The sequence below is a fragment of the Daktulosphaira vitifoliae genome, unplaced genomic scaffold (genome assembly GCF_025091365.1).
Source record: "Daktulosphaira vitifoliae isolate Bord-2020 unplaced genomic scaffold, ASM2509136v1 Scaffold_3, whole genome shotgun sequence".
Taxonomy (NCBI): domain Eukaryota; kingdom Metazoa; phylum Arthropoda; class Insecta; order Hemiptera; family Phylloxeridae; genus Daktulosphaira; species Daktulosphaira vitifoliae.
In genome coordinates this window covers 44,776,607-44,796,287 of record NW_026099574.1, presented here as the reverse complement: position 1 = coordinate 44,796,287, position 19,681 = coordinate 44,776,607, and the positions used below count along the sequence as shown (strand labels likewise).

Below are 19,681 nucleotides of genomic sequence, written 5' to 3'. Positions count from 1 at the left end.
TATTTAAAAAAATATAAAATAATGTGATATAATCAATATTATTATTTTAATACTGAAAAATACTTCTACTATTTTTTTCTAAGACTAATCAATAAAATGTTAATTTTTTTCAGTATACTCAAAAATATGAGTTTTCTTTATAAAACTATTTGCATGTAAAAAGTAAATTCGTCATAATTCATTAATTTATTTTTATATACATATTTGTATCCCCTTGTATATAAACATTTCATCGGCTTCCAAAAAATCAAAATCAATTATTTTATGCTGTTTTCATTATTTCCTTGCTATAAGTCAAAATAAAATACTTCGGTGTTTTAAAAATATAATTATAACTAAATACCAGTAAACAATTAAATTCTTGAATTTCAGACGTTGAACTACATAAACTTTGAGATATATAAGCATTGACTGTACCAGATAATAATTTATGATTATTTCAACTTCTAGATTGAGTCCCACCTTCTCAAAATAATAATTAATAATTTAAAAAATATAACACGGGAAATATAAAAATTTTGTCAAAATACATTGTGTAATAAATTTTCTTTTTATGAAATCTTAATCATTTTTTGGGATTGCGGATTGATATTATTTTATTCTTATTAGTTTCCAACTGCCTACTTTATTAAAAAAAAACAAGTCTTAGAATAAAAATTCGTTAAAAAAATATTTTATCATAATTTTTTATATTCATTTGCTGAATTTATCATTTTTCTTAAAATATTGTAAAAAGGATTTGATATTTATCTTTATAAACATTAAGGAGCTGTTAATATAAAAATATTAAAAGTAGATAGTAAAATTATGTCAATTTTAAAATTATTATGATTTAATTATAACAATACTTAATTTAATACCTGTCTTATTGTAAAAACATGTTTCGTTAGGTGTTTAAACATTTATAATCATTGAAATAAAATTATACTTAACTTTAACTGATATATATTTTTTAGATTATACATTTCATATGTAGAAATATTATTTTGATTCGAAATTAATAATTTTAAATTGTAAAAGTTTCGTGTTGAAACATAAAAAAATAGGTATAAGTTAAAAAATGAAAATTTAATTGATTAAAAAAAAAAATAACAAATTAGTTCATAATGAAATCAAAGCATATGAAATATAGTATTAAATTATACTTCTGTTACTTACTGTTTGAGTCATTTTAGTTAACAGTGAAATTTGTGCCATTTGAACATTCAAATTAAATAATGTTTATTTTAACAAAATTTTAAATCATTATAATTTAAGTATATTAATATACAATTATATAAAATATAATTATATAATTGGCTATAATTTTACGAAAAATTTCTTGACATACAGTCAACTCTTTAAATATTCGGACATCGTCTAGAAAACATAATTTGCCATCATCATACAGATTTATATATATAGATAGTTTAATCATTCGTTCAAAAATGTTTTCAATGGCGATGATCATACTTAAAGATTTCCAAGATGATGCAAATTAATTTTCTAATACATGTTTTTTACAATTTATTAAATTATAGGTTATGTATTACTAAATAGAAATCTAATTATAGTTGTAATAATTTATAACCTTTATTGTCATTTTGAATATAGCATGAAAAAGCAATACATTATTAAACACAAACAACTAAATAGTAATCTAAGTTTAATCTATGAAAATATATTATACACGTTTTAAATGATAAATATGAACTTAATCGGGTGTTTTAATGGTTTTTAAAAATCTTTAAAACATGAATACAAAATTTAGTAAATATTTCTTGTGTATACTTTTTTGTGCTTGCGTTTTCAAAAATTCTTAAAACCCTCAAATTTTTTTAAATTTGAATCAATGAAAAACAATTTATTAATTGTATTTTATTTAATAAATACAACTATACATTTAATTATTAACAAAATATATGAAAAAAATGACTTAGCTTAATGTATATTATAATTAATACTAAAACATAATTAATTTAGGATTATGTGGTTTTTTTATTCTTGTTTTGTACTTGTGGGTCATCTTTATACCAATCCTCGCTAAAAATGATAAATTGGGTTAGATTCCATAGAAATTAAATTTTTTTAAGCTTATGTAGGCATTCTATTATCATGCATTACTTACCATCCAGGTACCATTTCAGGTCGATCGCATTTTTGAGATTGCTCATTGAATACTTCACCAACAGAACAGCCTTGTTCTCTGGGTGTTATTCCATTAAGACATACATAGAATTTTTGACAATCATCCGGATGTGAGTACACTGGATGTGCTACATTCTGTACTCTAGACGATTGTTGTTTTTCTTTTGGGCAAGTGAATCCATCTTTGAGTTTCACTGTAAAATAGAAAATTTCCAATGATTCAGTAATTGATACACATACCAAATTTTAGATAAACTCGAGAAGAAAGTATCCCATAAACTTTTTTAGTAAAATGTTCACTTTTAAATGGAAAAATTAGTCAATTTATTAATTGCAAATAGTAATACGTACTTTCTTCCGGTTCGCCACATCCGGTCCTGCCGGCAGTGGCTGGCCAAGCGCATGTTCCCGCGTACTCGTCAAAGTGCAAGCCATTCGGACATACTATTTCTGTTCCTTCGCCTTCTATGCAGTTATAAAAAATGTTGCAAATTTTCTCGTCAGGGTGTGCAAAGTACCCATTTCGCCTGGGGCATAAGTGATTAGATTGAGGATTTTCTGTTAACAAATAATACTTTAACGTAGTTTATCATGAAAAATTTGTACAAAAATTGTATTTGTAGCTAAAAAGTTCATAAACGCTTATTGAATACTTTTTACTATATTAAAGTCAATTAAACAAATTAAACTCGATAAGTATTAAGGTCAAGTTCAGTTAAATGGTCATAAGATTCGAACTTAAGTATTAGTGGAAGTATACACCATATTTAAGTTTTCAGTAATTTATTTGATAAATAGGTAATTATTTCAATATAATATGCAGTATGATTGTTTGTGTATTTTGGTTAACAATTCTAAACATTTTTCACTTCAGAATATTTAAAAAATAATAATTGGTCCTTTGTAACTTAAAATAAATTTAATCTATATACTTACGAAGTTCAGTTCGTTCACCACAGTCCACACTAAATGGTTGGTCACATTTGTTGACCTTTCTATTCAACGGATCAAAAACTAATCCGTCAGGACAGAGTTTGGCTGTTGCTATACCATCTTTACATTCATAAAATTTATCGCATTGCACAGGATCCTCAAATTGACCGTTTTTCTTTGGACACTGAAAGTCTATTCCATTGACAGCTTCATATAAATTTAATAACAAAATTAATATATATTTAATAGGCAATTAATATAAAAAGATAATGCTTTATTTTGCATTACGTATTATTGTATCATCTTTAATTTGCATAATTTCATATTACTATGAAATTAATAAATGAACAGCAGGGGAAAGTGAAAGTGAATTCCAAGAAGAATTTAATTTATTTCTCGTACAATAATAACAATAATTTATACGAAATGCATTTATTATTCAGTGGGCGTTATTATGTTTACTTCTTACCTGTATAATAGCCCACATTTATTTAAACAACCAGAACTTTTCATTCTTATACAAATTATTTTTATTTTTTATTGTTTATTTTTGAGAAACACATAAAATCTATTTTTCATCGAGTATACTCAGTAAGTAAATAATTTACAAGTTTATTTTTTAATTATTTTATTTTAGTTATCCACATATCTATTTATTTAATTGAAATTATTATTAAAAATCTTACTTGTCGAATGAGAAATTCCAATTACGATGATGAATAAAGCTATTGAAAGATCCATAACTGAAAACTTAATGCGCGAAGGTATTACATGTACAGATGACTGTGGCCTCGGCAAAGAACAAGAAACCATTCTACAGTTTCTCCCTCCTGAGACAATCGCTTTTATTCGTACATAGGAGATACGTGTACAAGAAAATCCATGACAAAGAAAGGAAAAAAATCGTCCTATGAATCGATTTCTCATAGTGTGATTGCTTAACGTCGTGGCTGGTTAAATGCGCCTGATAAAGACATATACAGTTCGAATTATTGGAATAGCCGTGTGAATAAAATGTTTCAACCGGTCTGCTGTTGTAAAGTAATTACTAGATTGAATAAAATTAATATCTACGAGTATTGCATTCTTGTTTTGGTATTTACCTATAAAAAGTCTGGCTGTTAAGTAGAAATTGTTGAATTATAATACAAATGTATTTATAATCTCAAAATTAATGATTAACGTTTTAGTTCGGGTATTTAATTTAAAAAAATATTGTTGTAGACTTTTTAAAGACATTTTTGAAATTTCGTTTTCTCAAATAATATGATATTAATATTTAATTGAGTAATGAAAAAAAGGATTTGTCAAAAATTAACTAGTTATTTATACTCGAAATACTCTATGGTATTTACTATATAATAATGGTATATAATAGAAATAAAATAAATTGACAATAAACTTAATTATTTCTATTAAGAACTTTATGAAAATAAAGACACGATAATTAGTCTCCAAAGACCAAAGCAATAGTATAATTTATTTGTTAATAAAAGGGAATGTATAACGTTTCAAATTGTTTGATTACTAGAATTTTTTATTTTATTTGAATAATAACACTAATATTATTCATTAATAATTCAAAGATTTTGACCAAAATTTAATTCCTTGAAAAATTATTGACTAATTAAAGAAATTAATTAAGTTACATTAGTAAAAATAGAACTCTCTGTAATTAGAAAGTTCTATTTTATAACACTCTATAGCGTTTTTATTAATTAGTGTAGGGTTAAGTAGAGTAAATTTAAATTTGGAAGATAATTATAAATTCATTATTATTTTATGAATATCAGCAAATATTACTTAAGATTGAAATTTGAAATACTGTGAATGAATGTATTAAGTTGAAAAAAATGTTATATTTTATAACAAGTATAATTTATAAAATAAAATTTCTTTTCTCGGCTTAATAAAATGGACTACTATAGTATAAAGATAAAAGTTAAAAAAAAATAGTTATCTTTAATTAGGGTCGGGTAAAGACCTATATGGGCCTCGGGAGTTCGCCCCTTGCCCCCAGTCTATAAATAAATTGTGGAGCTTAAAAACTTGAAGTACAGTTGATGATTTATGTATTACATACTCATGCGAGTGTCCATACCCCCTCAGCCTCCTTACTTACAATATTACAGTTATTTTTAAAAAGTAGACATGAGCGTAATTTGAAGGGATTAGTCCCTAAAATCTATAAAAGTCCCCTGAAGATTATTAATTATGTAAGAATATCTTTAATTAGTAAAACTAATATAAAAAAACATAAAAAGAATTCAAGTTATATTTATAATAGTAGATGTATTCACTTTTTTTTTAATTCGGTAAAAAACAGTATTGTGATTTATAAATTACAACATATTTAATTTAAGATTATTATAATATAGTTTATAATATATAAAATTGGTCTTTCTAATGAGAAATGAGATCAGCTTTCCTGATACAATCAACAATTTTATTTGTAATTTATAGTCATTTATCAAATGTGTTACAAATAAGTTTTGGGTAATAGTTATTTGGACTGATACTACTACTCTTCTTCTGGTATAAATGTTCTTCTTGTCGTGGTGGGTCTATTAGATTTCTTTTTGGTTGATGGTTGTTTTGGTTTTGGATTTTCAAGATCTTCCAGTTGCTCATCAGTTAATATTCCTTTGTACCATTCAACACTGCGAATACAATAAACTGTATTATAATATACTTGTTACATCATATTTATTAGTGCTATGTTGAGACCTCCACACAGAATACTAAAATAGCTGTTATGTAATTGCCAGGAAGCCAATTTTTTTATTTCTTAATTATTAAACTCCTCATGTGTATGAGGTCATATTATTTTTTAACATTTCTTCGAATACTATTTATGATAGGTAGACCTTAACGTATGTAAATATACATAAAATCAGTGTAAAACTAAAGTTAATAGAATAATTTATCTATTTATAACAATAAATTTTGACCTAAATTTCTAAAAATAGTTAACGGATCTATTCCATGGATTGTATATATTAAACATTTCATTATTGAAGTATTTCCAAATCATATTACAGACCAAAGAAATTAATTATGCAAATTCTTTCTGACTAATGAATTATAACTAAACCGAGTATTACATTTTTTTTCTTCAAAACTCCATTTGTAAAAATAAGATAACAACGTAATTACCTATAGCCGGTCACGCAATTTTATTTTTTAGAATAGTATTATCCTTGTTTATATCTTGTATTCATTTAATCACTTCATTTAATGTAGATATAAACTATTACTAAAACGGACTGAATGGATATTTAAGCTAATAAGAAATACGAAATACTTCAACAAATTTGATCAACGTTATGATTATAAATTTATGATATACTATTTTTGAATACTATTTATAAATTGTATTTGTCAAAAAGTTATTTCCATTTTCTTTCATCTCTTACCACTCAGGGACATTTCTTGGCCAATCACATTTGCCGGATGCCTCATTGAACACCTGTCCCATTTTGCATCCGTTTCTTCTTGGCGTTTCGCCGTTAACACAGACGTAGAAAAACTGACAGTCTTCTGAGTCAGCGTACCTAGGATGCTGTTGGGCTATCTCTGTAGTGACTTTTGGACAACGAAATTTAAATACATCTAAAATATAAATATAAATATAATTATTGTCTATAGGTTATTTGAAAGGCTAATGTTTAAAACGATTTACATCGGCACATTTACAATTTTTTAATTAGATTTGAGCGAAAATCACATGGTTTTGTATGGGGGTCTATCATAAAAATAACCATGAAAGACCGGAGCTGCAAAAATAAAATATACAAATCCAGTGGGAGTTTAGTGCGACCATTTTGATACGGTTCCAAAATGCTGCCGCTGCTTTCCTCCAATCTATCTTATTTTGGCACCCAAACAAATACGTATATTAGCATTAAACATAAAAAATATCAGCCGCCGCTATTGCCACTTGAGTCTATACACGCATAATACCGTTTTCAAACATGTATATGCAATAATATGAAATAAAAAATTCTATTATTCACATAGCAGAGGCCAATGGACGTAGCCGGAAATAACCGCAGCTCGTATTTTAACCATATCATAATGTAATGGAAGTTAACTAAAATTGAACAATAATGGAATATTATGAGAAAACTAATTCTTTTCATTTTCACGAATATTAATTGGAAAAACAATGTTCAGTGCATTTAGAGAAAGTAAATTGAGTACAATTAGCGCCGTCACGGTTTCTATATAATAAAATATACCAATACCTTGTGAAGTACATCCATTTTTCTTGGCTTCATCGGGCCACGTGCATATTCCTGTTTTTTCGTTGTACACCAATCCAGCAGGGCATGTGATTGCATTAAATTTTCCATCGACACAGAAATAAAATTTATCGCAAACGCCTTCGTCTTCGTGAGCAAAATATCCGTTTTGTCTGCGACAGTGTTCGGCAGGTTTCGGTTCTTCTACAGGTTCAAATGATTTATTTTTTTTAATTATATATATTGCCAACAGATATAAATATTTCTTAATATTACCGATTACATTATAATAAATGTAAAAAATTGACAAAAATTTATAAAGATGACTAATAAATTTTGAGCACATGTTCAAGGGTTTACATTATAGTTTGTTTCAAATTATTAGTTATTATAATGCACTAATGTGCTCAGAGGACGAGAAAATGTGGGATTTTAATTAGTATCCCATATTTTACTTAAATCAGCATTTTAAATTGTTTATTTCAGTATCTGACTCATGTATGTATTTAGCACTGATGATATTTTGTTTTAAATTATATATTAAATCATTTTTAAAAAATAAGTAGGCATATATATATATATATATATATATTATTTATACTAATATAATCTATAAATAGTAAAATTTTAAAATTACAAGTGCACTAAAATAATGTAGAAGGTTGCATTGGCCACAGATACTCAAACCGATTATAATTACAATTTTTCACACGAAAGATTTAGTGATAAAGAGGAATTAATACTTCCGAGTAAATAACAATCGTCATATAATGTAATTTTATAAATAGACTGATATATATTATGAACAAGTTATTTGATAAGAGACTAAAAAAGAAAAAAAAATTACATAACTGTGTAGTTAACTTGAAATTCTCCAGCTAGACTTGAATCGTTATAAATAATAGAAGCTGACTCATTGAGTTATTTTTTCCTTAGATAGATATATTTGTATGTATAATCTTAATGGTCAAAGTCAAATAGTGATAGACGTCTTAACTAACTTTAAATTACTCAAAATAACTTGAAAATGTATGCTTATAAAATTACGGGCGGTGGCTGGCAGTTCAATATTTTTTTTTTTGGCATTATTGGGGGCTCAGTGACGACGTGTACGATCGATCGACCAACCCTTCGTCTTCTCTCTACCCACGTGAGAAATTCTAGAGACGTTGATAATTGTTCACTCAGACATTAACAGAAATAACATTTTCCATACAAAGTTAAAAATTTAAAAACATAAAATTTAAATTAGAATTTATTTTAATAAAAAAAGATACTTCACATGGAAATGTTCGTATTTAAATCCCTGAAATCATACTCACCCAATACTGAGGTTATAGTCATTTTTCACAATAACAAAAAAAAAATAAAAAAAATAAGAATCAGCGTTTTTCTAAAATAGTGCTGATTCGGGGGTAATTTTTTTGAAGGGGGGATGATAATAAAAGAATTTTGCTGATTGGGGGAAACGTAAAATATTAAAAAAAATATATATTCTATAAAATCTTTACTAAAATTATCAGGCATTTGAGCGATTTCACACCCTTTTATGAGTATGATACCGACGAAAAGTATTTATAAGGTATTAAAACTATCAATGAGAGTAAAAATAATTGTTTAGTTACTAAGTATATATTTAGTGACCTTTATATCATTAAAGTTACTGCTAGTTTATTGATTAACTGTAACTTGTTAATGTCTGCATCGATGAAAAAATTGTATTTCTTCACCCAATATGCCCCTTTCATCAATCCTCTACAATTGAAAGAATAATTTTTTGTGTAAATGTTATTATAGAATTTTTACACTTACGAAGGGCGGGTCTTTGTGAACAGTCAATGTTCAAAGGTAAGTCGCACTTTTCGTGTGCTATACTGAAATCGTTAAAAACCATGCCATCTGGACAAAGTTTCTCTGTTATCTTTCCGTTAGAACACTCGTAATACTTGTCGCATTGAGTAGCATCTGCGAAAAATCCATCTGGTTGAGGACATTCATTTTCTAGCTGTTCATCTTCAGCTTCAGAGACTGCTAGAGTAGTTCTTATCCTATCCGTAAAAGTCTCTCGACCACTGTCAGTCGGTCGTTTTCTGGTAGATTGTGCGTTTAACAAGGCAACTGTCAAGTAACATGAAGTTAAATATAATTAAGGATTGACAAAATATTATATTTTAGTTCATAATGTGAACTAAATATAACAATACATACTATGTATTTATTATATATTTTTAATACTAGTTTGGCTATTTAACTCTCAAATTTGGCACAAAAATTTGTGTCGTAGTAATATACTTAGCATAGAAGTTCATTTTATAGACGTAAAAATAATATTTTCAAAGAAAAATCCTTGAAGTATACAATGTGTTAATACAAAAGCGAAAATCGCATTCAATTTTAAAAGAATCATTTGTGAAACTAATATTAAAATAGTTATTATCATTTGACTATAACTCAATTGCGCGGGAAGAATTAATAATACTCTTACAGAATGTTATCATTACAGCTACTCAGCCGTCACATGTCCTTTATTCGCCTGTTTTCATTATTTATACAATCCTATTATCATAATTTTAATATAAAGAAATTCTTACCTGTAGGAGGTCGACATTTTCGAAACCTTTTGGGTGGCACCCATGAGCCGTGTATAGCAATTAAAAAACATTTGCTACAGGCCACAATCTTTAGAGTTAAGTTCTCCAGTAGAGTGTATTAGATTTTGTATCAAAAAGGTATTTTTAATCGCTTTAGCAGACCACTAGGAGGAATTCACAGTGTTCTTGTGAATTCCATAGCAACATTACTTGGATAATATCCAAAGTATCACTGTGTGGTGAGATAACTCATTTCTTTAGTTGTCTTAAATTCTATTATTTTTGCAATTTAATTTGATAGAAATAATTTCAATAAAATAAAATAACAGGATCTAGTAATACTAAAAAGAAAATGTAAAAATAATTGTTTTTTTTTTTTTGCTCAAAGGCAAGATTTTTAAATACCATTATTGATATTAAATATTGTTATACTATATTTTTGATATTTTTATTTCTTAAAAAAGTAATTACTGAAGAATTGGTGTCTACCTATACACTACAACATAAAAGTACAAGGTCAATATTTTAAGGGTCTATAAGGTACCAGTCACGAATTTGCGTGTTGCTGAAGTTAAACAAATTGCCGTGAAATGTGTATAAATAATTATGGTAGAATAACAACGGGAAGTATTATTGCTTTCTCATTATTTTAGTAAAGTAACAAATGGCTATTAAAAAAACACACAGTTTGATCTGGGTTTATAGAAAATATTATTAGTTTTTGTATAATAATTATAATAGTAGTTATGAGAATAATTTTGTTATTACATTGACTTGTTTAACTATGCGAGACAATTTAATGTACAAAATTTATTAAAAACGTACAACATTGTGTATTGTTTAATAAAACAGAATAGATAAAATAAATAAATAATATTTACTAATTATTTATTTACTGAAAAATGTTAAAATAAAATAAAATTGTACTTATATTTTTATAACATAATTTATAAAATAATTTTAATTAGTTTTGATCTTAGTATTGTTTATATATATATATATATTTTTTTTTTTGTAATTTTAAATCACAGTACATACGTTTATTTTTAGTGTTGACGTGAAGTACTTTTAATTTAGGAGTAGATATTTATCTTATAAATCAACTCTTACAAATAATACTACTTTCTTTCAGTTTCAGTTTCAAAATCTCCATTTTGTTTCAAACATTATTTGATGTTTTTAAATATACCAAATAAACTGTACTTAATGAATTATTATGATTTACTTACTGTTATACAGAATAACGGCCACAAGTCCTATGTTCATGTTGTACGTGCGTTTGTGTACCTTTCAATTGCGAGTGAAATTAAGAACGAAGAAGGTACAAACACGACAAAAAAACTGACGTTATGTATTCACCATCGTTCTAAGAAAACCACTTCTCGGTTCTCCCGTGTAGAACCACCTCGGCCATTAATAACGGCTTTGGGCGATGCAAACGTGATTTTATGTATTGGAAATGTTACATTACGATATTATTCATAACAGTACACAAAGTTATTTTAATAAGCTGTTTTCGTCGTCACCAATCAAAAATCACAACATTAATGCGATATAAGTACCACCAAAAAGAATTTTTTTATAATTTTTTTTTAGTTTTTACCGACAATATTTTTTTGTTGCGTTTCAACGGATTGAAGTAAAAATGGAGATGAATATCAATTAGAAGTTAAATTCAGGAATAGAATTGAAATCGTTAGACTAGAGGAATACATGAAGGAAAGTAGGTTACCTCGAAAAAAAATAAGTCCAATTTAAATGTCTTTGTATACAGGACTTTTATTCGGAACATACATTACCATAAAATCTCTGAAAATAATATTATGATTTTCGCGTGATTTGCTTTTTTATATAGCATATATAGCCGAACAATAATCATTATAACATTATATAGTAACTAAATACCCGACGTTTCACAATGTATTAAATGGCATTAATAAAAATTTAATGTATGACTTAAGTAATATAACTTTACATTATTCAACGGATATTAAAAAGCTTATTACAATAGTACAAATTTAAACATTCTATTTTATATAGTTTTTGTCCTATAATTGAACTAAAAAAAAAAAATTCCTTAAAAATATTTAATTTTACATACTAAAATATTACGATTTTTATTTTCAGCGGTTTAAGCTAGTTCATATGACATATTTTATGTAAATAATTTCATTTTTTCTTAAATATAAAATTTGTTTGCCTGTGTGAAATCGACTAAGATAAGCATTTTCTACATTAAGTTAAAAATAAATATCATTAAGTATAATAATCGTATAGTTGTATACATCCGGTAAACAAAAAACGTCAATAAGACACAAATTAAAAAAAATAGTATAAATTATAAAACAAAATGAAATCAACTATTTAACATAGTACAATAATAGGCTAGAAAGGCTATTGTATGAATAATGTTTACAAATGTTAAGTTTAATTTGGATAACAGAAATAAAATTTTCTGCTCCGCTTAAGAAATGAGATTTAGGTTTTGTAATTTGTAGTCCAATTTTCGCCCTAAGTAATTATACGCATAACACTTATAACTTTACTGATAATATTTTAAAACTCATAACAAAACTAAAAATGCAATAACTATTAGTTATTCCTTTTTTTTTTTAATTTTTTTTTTTTTTTTTTTAATTCAAACAAAATACTATACATTGAATTTTCTACAGGCATTTTAAATGTATGTACATATTATAATGGCTCAGACTCAAAGCATAATTGCACATATACCAGCCCAGATTACAATATGTAGATACGCGGAAGATCAAAAGTTTTAAGATAAAATGATTTCCAGGTAGGACTTTTGATCAGCCTTGTACTATATATTATTTTAATATATTTTAACAAAAACTTTTTATAAATAACTAATCCAACTCTATGCACTGTTAACGATTTTCATTTACTTACATATTAATTAATAGTCTAGGCCTATGGTAAATGAACACTCATATTTTTCGTATAATAATAAATTAATTTAACATATTGTTTTTTGACTTTCCGGTGACAATAAATCATAGCAAGTTTTCCCTTCTAATTTTTAAAAAAATTCGCGTTATAAATAACTAATAAAACTATCAATAACAATAACAGCTATACATTTAAATTTTTAATCATTGAGGTTGTAATGCAAAAGATTTTTTTTTTATATTAATTGATTTCTTTTTATACAAGGCCATTGCCGCAATAAATGATTATTATTTTTAATTTATTGTAGTTAAAATTAATCTTTAATAATAAGTGTGTCGTTCGACCCATCCACCAGGATGAGTCCTGAGCCAAAAACGTCTGCATTCGTCATAAATAAATATGACAATAGCGAATGGTACAGCTGGCAGCCACCACTCGGCTTTAACAGGGTAGGTCTTTAGCACATCGGTCATACCCGGGCAGTATGAAACAAGACAAGCAGCTAAAGTCTCAAACACTATACCGAAATTCAAAACCCAATTGTCCATTCCTTGATGAGCAATCGAATTATATCGTGTTTTGCAAATTATTAAATCAGCCCATTGAACAACTACAATAGCTATAAAGAAGGCAGTATGGCATGTATATTCTAATTCTTTTCGATGCACAAAAGTCCATTCTTGACCATATGAATCTTGTAAATCATTGACAGACTTTGAATCCCATTCATTACGAATGCCTAATAACCGAGGTGGTTTCCATCCACATTGAGCCATTATAACAAAGTATGAGAAAAACCCAGCAACGGCTTCAATCACACCTATTTGACCATAAGCTACAAATATGAGTTTTCCATTTACCAGCTTGTCATTTGTTGGATTTCTTGGATGTCTTAACATAATATCAGATTCAGCCCTCTCGTATGCTAATGAAATAGCAGGCCACATATCAGTTCCCAAATCAATGCAAAGGACAGCCACTACGCCTAAAGGCAATGGAATGCCGGCAACAATAAATAATAAAAATGGCGTTATCTCTGGCACATTGGATGCTAAAGTATAAGCTATTGATTTCTTTAAATTATCAAAAATAAGTCGTCCTTCCTCAACACCGGTAACAATTGATGCAAAATTGTCATCCAATAATATCATATCAGCTGTTTGTTTAGATACATCAGAACCAGTAATACCCATAGCAATACCAATGTCAGCTTTTTTCAATGCTGGGGAATCGTTTACGCCATCTCCTGTAACGGCAACAATAGCTCCAAGATTTTGACAACCTTCAACAATATGTAATTTTTGCGTTGGGGAAGTACGAGCAAATACAATTTCTCTGTTTGTTCTTAATACATGTTCTAACTCCTCGGAAGACATGTCACGCAAAACTGAACCTTGAATAACAATCGTTGTAGACTCTCTGGGGTCCAAAGAAGACACAGGCACACGTCGTCTTTTAGCAATTTCTTCGAGTGTTTCTGAACCTTCTGAAATAATACCAACGGCCTTAGCTATCGCTTTAGCGGTAACTGGATGATCACCAGTGACCATGATGACACGGATACCTGCTGAACGGCATTTGGCAACAGCATCAGGTACACCAGGTCTTGGTGGATCAATCATAGACATTAACCCTAAAAATCGTAAATCATTCAAAGGGAAATTAGGAGGATCAGTTGTAAAATTAAAACCAATTGGATACTGATCTGTACTCAGGAAAAGATCGCAAAATCCTAAAACTCTTTCTCCATAACTACCGAGCTGTTCAATAATTTCATCCATTTCTTGCCTAATATTTTCATCTAGCTCAACTACTCCATCTCCATAACGCATGCGTGTACAACGAGCTAATATTCTTTCAGGAGCCCCTTTCATGACTAGCAATTGTCCTTTAGATGGTAGTACATGTATAGATACTTGGAATTTATCGGAAGAATTAAATGGTATTTCTGCGACTTTTTTGTGTTGATCTCTGAATGCCATAACGTCTCCTACTGCAAGCTCAGAGAATTTTATGATAGCTGCTTCGGAAGCATCACCCATAACTTCTCTTTTGAGAACTGGTGTATTATCTTGTCCACAAATAAATTCAGCTCTGCTACAAAGACATCCTGCCCTGACAAGTGATTGGTAAGCTTTGGTATTTCTAGCTTCTTCAGTCACACCAGTTGGATCTTTAAAATAGTCCACTTCAATAATTTCTTTGTTATAACTTAAATGGGTTACTGTCATTCGATTTTGTGTTAGCGTTCCAGTTTTATCAGAACAGATGGTGGATGTAGAACCAAGAGTTTCAACTGCTTCTAGATGTTTTACAACACAATTTTTTGATGCCATTCGTTTAGCTGTTAATGATAAACATACCGTTACAGTGGCGAGAAGACCTTCTGGTACGTTAGCTACAATAATACCAATAAGGAAAATAAATGCATCTAGCCAATGATATCCAAGTAAGAATGCCATTATGAAAAACGAAACTCCAAGGAAAATAGCCCAAGCCGAAATTAAGTGCATAAAATGATGAATTTCATTTGCAATTGGTGTATCTCTTTGCTCCAATCTAGTAGTCAGTCCAGCAATACGCCCCATCACAGTATTGTCTCCACAAAGTATCACTACAGCTTTTGCTGTTCCTTCAACTGCATTAGTCGAGAAAAATGCCAAATTATTAGCTTCTAATACTTGGACTTTAGATACATTCGAATCCCTTGGTTGTGGTTCAGTTTCTCCGGTTAAAGATGAGTTATCTACTTTGAAATTATGACTCTCAATAATGCGGACATCAGCTGGAACGCGATCACCAAATTTAACTTCGACTATATCTCCTTTAACAAGTTCTGAACTAAGAATATTTCTTCGTTCGCCATCTCGTACTACGTTGGCATATTGGGGTACCATATTTTTGAACGAGTCCATAATTCTAGAACTTTTTGCTTCTTGACTGTAAGCAAATACACCCGTAATAACACAAACTAGTACCAAAACTGTACCCAACCATAAATTATCTTCTTGTGGTTCTTCAGAAGTAGAATATTGAATACCATACGCTAGGTAACATAAAGAAGCACCCGCCCATAGCAAAATAGAAAATCCTTCAAACAAATGTTTTAGCAGAATAATCCATGCGGGAGTTCTCTTAGGTGGTGTCAGTGCATTAGGTCCGTCCCTAAGTAATAATCTTTTAGCTTGGGCTGTAGTTAATCCTCTTTCAGGATCTGTTTCATAACGAGCATATACCTCAGCTAATGGTATTTGGTGATCATCTAAATCAATTTCTTTTTTGAGATCACTCATTTTGGCTCCTTTGCTAGTTTCCTCTTTAGAACCCATCTTGGACAGAGTATAAGGGACTTGATAATTTAAAATACAATTAAAATGTTTTATAGTTTCAAAAATATTTATAGGAATTCATTGTTATTATATTATTTTACAAAATTTATAAATAAACTAACTAATTGGAATAACGAATTTAAGTCAACAACTTAAAATACAACTTATAACGACCGTTTCATTTGATTACAAATAGGTGATTCGATTTCTATCCTATGGTCGAGAAAATCGATAGCGAATAGAGGGATCATTTTAAAAATAAATTACACTATATCACAGACTTAGAAAATATGATACTCCGATATCCGAAGTGTTTGTGTATGTTCTTTTGCTATTCCAGATCTGTGTAATTTAAGATGTCTTGTCTCGCATCGTGTTATTCCTGCCAAAAAAAAAAAGAAAAACAATGAATCAATATTTAAAGAGTCAAAAAGAATTTTTAATATTTATAATAAATGCAAATTTTTTTCGCACTCTCTAAATGAAAAAATATATACTTGTGCCACATCATTTTTAGATGAAAAGTCTTACATCCATATTCAACCATAATCATGACGGTGATTTAATAAATAATTTATTCTAGAGGATATACATGAGAAACTTTTTCATTATCCCTACAAACTAAAAAACTCAATATTTTGACTATGTATAATGAAAGTGAATCATAGACAGTTATTAGTTATCAGTAAATATTATAAAAATAATTTCTTAAAATTGAGCTTTTTTTAATTTTGTTATTAAAAAACATGTATTTTTGTTCAGAATTATCAATATTTTAATGAATATAGTAAGATGTATACGATGTGAGATGATTTTAAACTATTTAAGATATTTTAGAAGAAAAAATGTTTATTTTGTTTTGGTTTCAAATTTAAACTTTATCATATTTATTATTAAAACTGTAGTTTCCCGAATGTTTAATATATTTTCAATTATATTTTGAAAGGAATTATAAAATTTTTAATAATCAATTACGACAGTTCATTAATAAAACCTCTAATTAATATAATTATAATTTGATTTGAAATGATTTATCGATTAATAAAATATCCTTAATTAATTTAATTTAAAAAATTCAATCATATTATGTAGCTCAAAAAAAAAAAAATCTTTCCTTATATTATTTTGATTACGAATTATTTATAAAAATTGTTTTGTTTATTTGTAAAACTATACAACGTCCAGTGTCACTTGTATGACAAAGCTTTTACCAATGAAATTAATAAATTGGATTATAGATTTAGATACGTGATATGCTGGAAAGGACTCTCAGTGACCGAATGACCTGACCTTAAATCCACCGGCGGCAATTTAAATAATTCAAATAAATAAATTGCAATTCCGATTAACATAAATTGTAAAACAGATTTGTCCATTAATGTGTTGTTTGTTTTAAAATAAACATCTTAAATGAATATGATACATGAGTGGAATAATATTTTTAGGTTAAGCAAAGTACTAACGGCTCAGCCGCAGTGCGGTGGACCTACACAGCACGTTTACGAGTACACGGTCTCGTATCCCCTCAAAACTCTCGTATACCCGTCCACCCACGGCCGCCCCTCTCCTCTTTTAACTTCAACGTTCTAAGCCTCACCCACCGCCACGACCTATTTCGCCACCCGTTACGGCATCAGCGCACCCACCGTTCGATAACAGCACACCGTTTTCATACACATACTTGAATAATTCGACTGCTACAGTATAAAACGACGAAAAATAATAAAAACACTATTATGTCGTGACTAAGTTAAATGAACTAATAATAAACGCTCAAGTCGAACTGTGGCTCGATAAAAGCTCAAAACAAAGATACATTTAATAAGCATACACAAATGTGTTATGTAACAAGACGGACAGTTATTATACAACTACTATGTCGTACTCACTTGGCAAAGTATCCAATCAACACGTCTTATAATCCTTAATACGAAATTAGCACTCGGCGATACACGAAAACACGATATGATGATTATTGTCGATGACGGACAATTCGGATGTGTTCACACACGATGGTAGTGATCAGCTGTTTGCGTTTGTTTTAGGCACTATAACACGGAATCCAGACCGGTCGGTGGCACAAGGGACAAAAAAGGATCCGGGACGTGGGGGGAAAGGTGAACAGAAAGTGTAAACGGACAACAGAAATACCAAAATCAGGGAGAAAAATAAGAAAAGAAACTATCTGGCGTTGTTAAAATAAAGACAGAAAAGTCTGTCTAGTGCGTTAGAGCGGTACAATAACGCGGGTCCCGCGGCTCACGGCGGCAGCAGCTGAACTCCACTCGAGCGGCGTTTCGGGCCGGTGGCCGTGGTCTCGTCCCGTAAAGTTCTATTCTGGGACGCGCGTGCGCGGCCCCTCTGCGCCGGGTCCGGAGTGAAGGCGACGGCGGCGGTTCTATAGATCCGTCGGGCGTCCAGGCGCCAGGCGCGGTTGCCGTTCTACGCCATGCACCCGCCCCAGCTACCTTTACCCTTCCGATCACATATCTCATTCCCTTCTGTCCTCTTGATCCTCCCCAGCCTCGGTCGTCTCAAAGTTATATATTTCAAATATTTTGCACTTCCTGACATTTGAAAAATAATTCACTGTAATTATCATAAAAAATATACAATTTAGCATATACATACATCCAAACTAAAAATAAGTACTATTGATAGATTGCATAAGGGAAAAACATAATGAGGGAAACGACCGGGCGCCAGCTGTCAACAAATTTAAAAAAGATGTTTCTGATTTCTATAAAACTTTAGTTGTGCAGCAACAGCGCTGACCGAAAAATATTAGTAAATTATTAACAAAAATATTCGAATTACGAAAATCTACACCAATAATACAATGGTAATCTACAAAACTTATGGTTAGACAAGCAAAAGTCTTACAAAATAAAAAAATAGAAGAGGCTACTCCAAATATTTTTCTGATTGCATGACTTTTATATTTGTTATTACAAAAATAAAAGTTGGGTTTAGCACGCGATTAAGTATTTATGATAACAATAATAAAAAACTTAAAATAAATAAATCTATACATATGAACTTTAATTTTGATTCGGTACAATTTAAAATTAAAATATAGTGTAAATATTCAGTAAATATTATTGGTTAAATATCTTTTCCTTTATTTTTCTCACTGTTAATGACTTTATTTCTATTTTGATTTTTTATAGATACATTACTTTTAAATAATTTTATTTTAAAATTATCACAGTTGAGTTTATATTTTAATCGTAAGTATTACAATTTTATCATTTTGATTTGTACGTGATAATAATTTTCATTTACTTGCCTAAACATGCATGTAATACAAAATAACTATATGCAATAAGTAAATAAATATGTCTGAATTTTATTGCCTGCACTCAATTCTCATTTAAGGTTTAAATTTTGTTTTTATTTTTTAATTCTTAAATAAATCATACGTAACTATTTTACTGTTAAAAGATGACTGTCGATATAAAATATGATCGAAAAATGAAATTTAAGCAATTCACGTAGTACATTAGAGATATTATAATATTTAACAACTGAGTTTAAACAAAGGCTG

General features: G+C 28.9%; 3 protein-coding genes across 3 annotated transcripts; all 3 read right to left on the bottom strand.

Moving 5' to 3' along the window:
* Positions 1-1,812: 1,812 nt before the first annotated feature.
* Positions 1,813-4,110, bottom strand: LOC126901491 (protein obstructor-E-like). The gene is made up of 5 exons (XM_050677960.1): positions 3,747-4,110; positions 3,064-3,267; positions 2,479-2,685; positions 2,108-2,321; positions 1,813-2,022 (listed from the first exon to the last, which is right to left on the bottom strand). The coding sequence occupies exons 1-5, from the start codon at positions 3,985-3,987 to the stop codon at positions 1,965-1,967; spliced, it is 924 nt and encodes a 307-aa protein (XP_050533917.1). The 5' UTR covers positions 3,988-4,110; the 3' UTR covers positions 1,813-1,964.
* A 1,222-nt stretch (positions 4,111-5,332) lies between these two features.
* Positions 5,333-11,429, bottom strand: LOC126901492 (protein obstructor-E-like). The gene is made up of 5 exons (XM_050677961.1): positions 11,125-11,429; positions 9,117-9,422; positions 7,308-7,508; positions 6,477-6,672; positions 5,333-5,720 (listed from the first exon to the last, which is right to left on the bottom strand). Exons 1-5 carry the CDS (start codon positions 11,159-11,161, stop codon positions 5,582-5,584), a joined length of 879 nt encoding a protein of 292 aa, XP_050533918.1. The 5' UTR covers positions 11,162-11,429; the 3' UTR covers positions 5,333-5,581.
* Positions 11,430-11,654: 225 nt separating this feature from the next.
* On the bottom strand, positions 11,655-18,432 carry LOC126901486 (sodium/potassium-transporting ATPase subunit alpha-like). The gene is made up of 2 exons (XM_050677955.1): positions 18,024-18,432; positions 11,655-16,516 (listed from the first exon to the last, which is right to left on the bottom strand). Exon 2 carries the CDS (start codon positions 16,132-16,134, stop codon positions 13,126-13,128), a length of 3,009 nt encoding a protein of 1,002 aa, XP_050533912.1. The 5' UTR covers positions 16,135-16,516; positions 18,024-18,432; the 3' UTR covers positions 11,655-13,125.
* Positions 18,433-19,681: the final 1,249 nt, after the last annotated feature.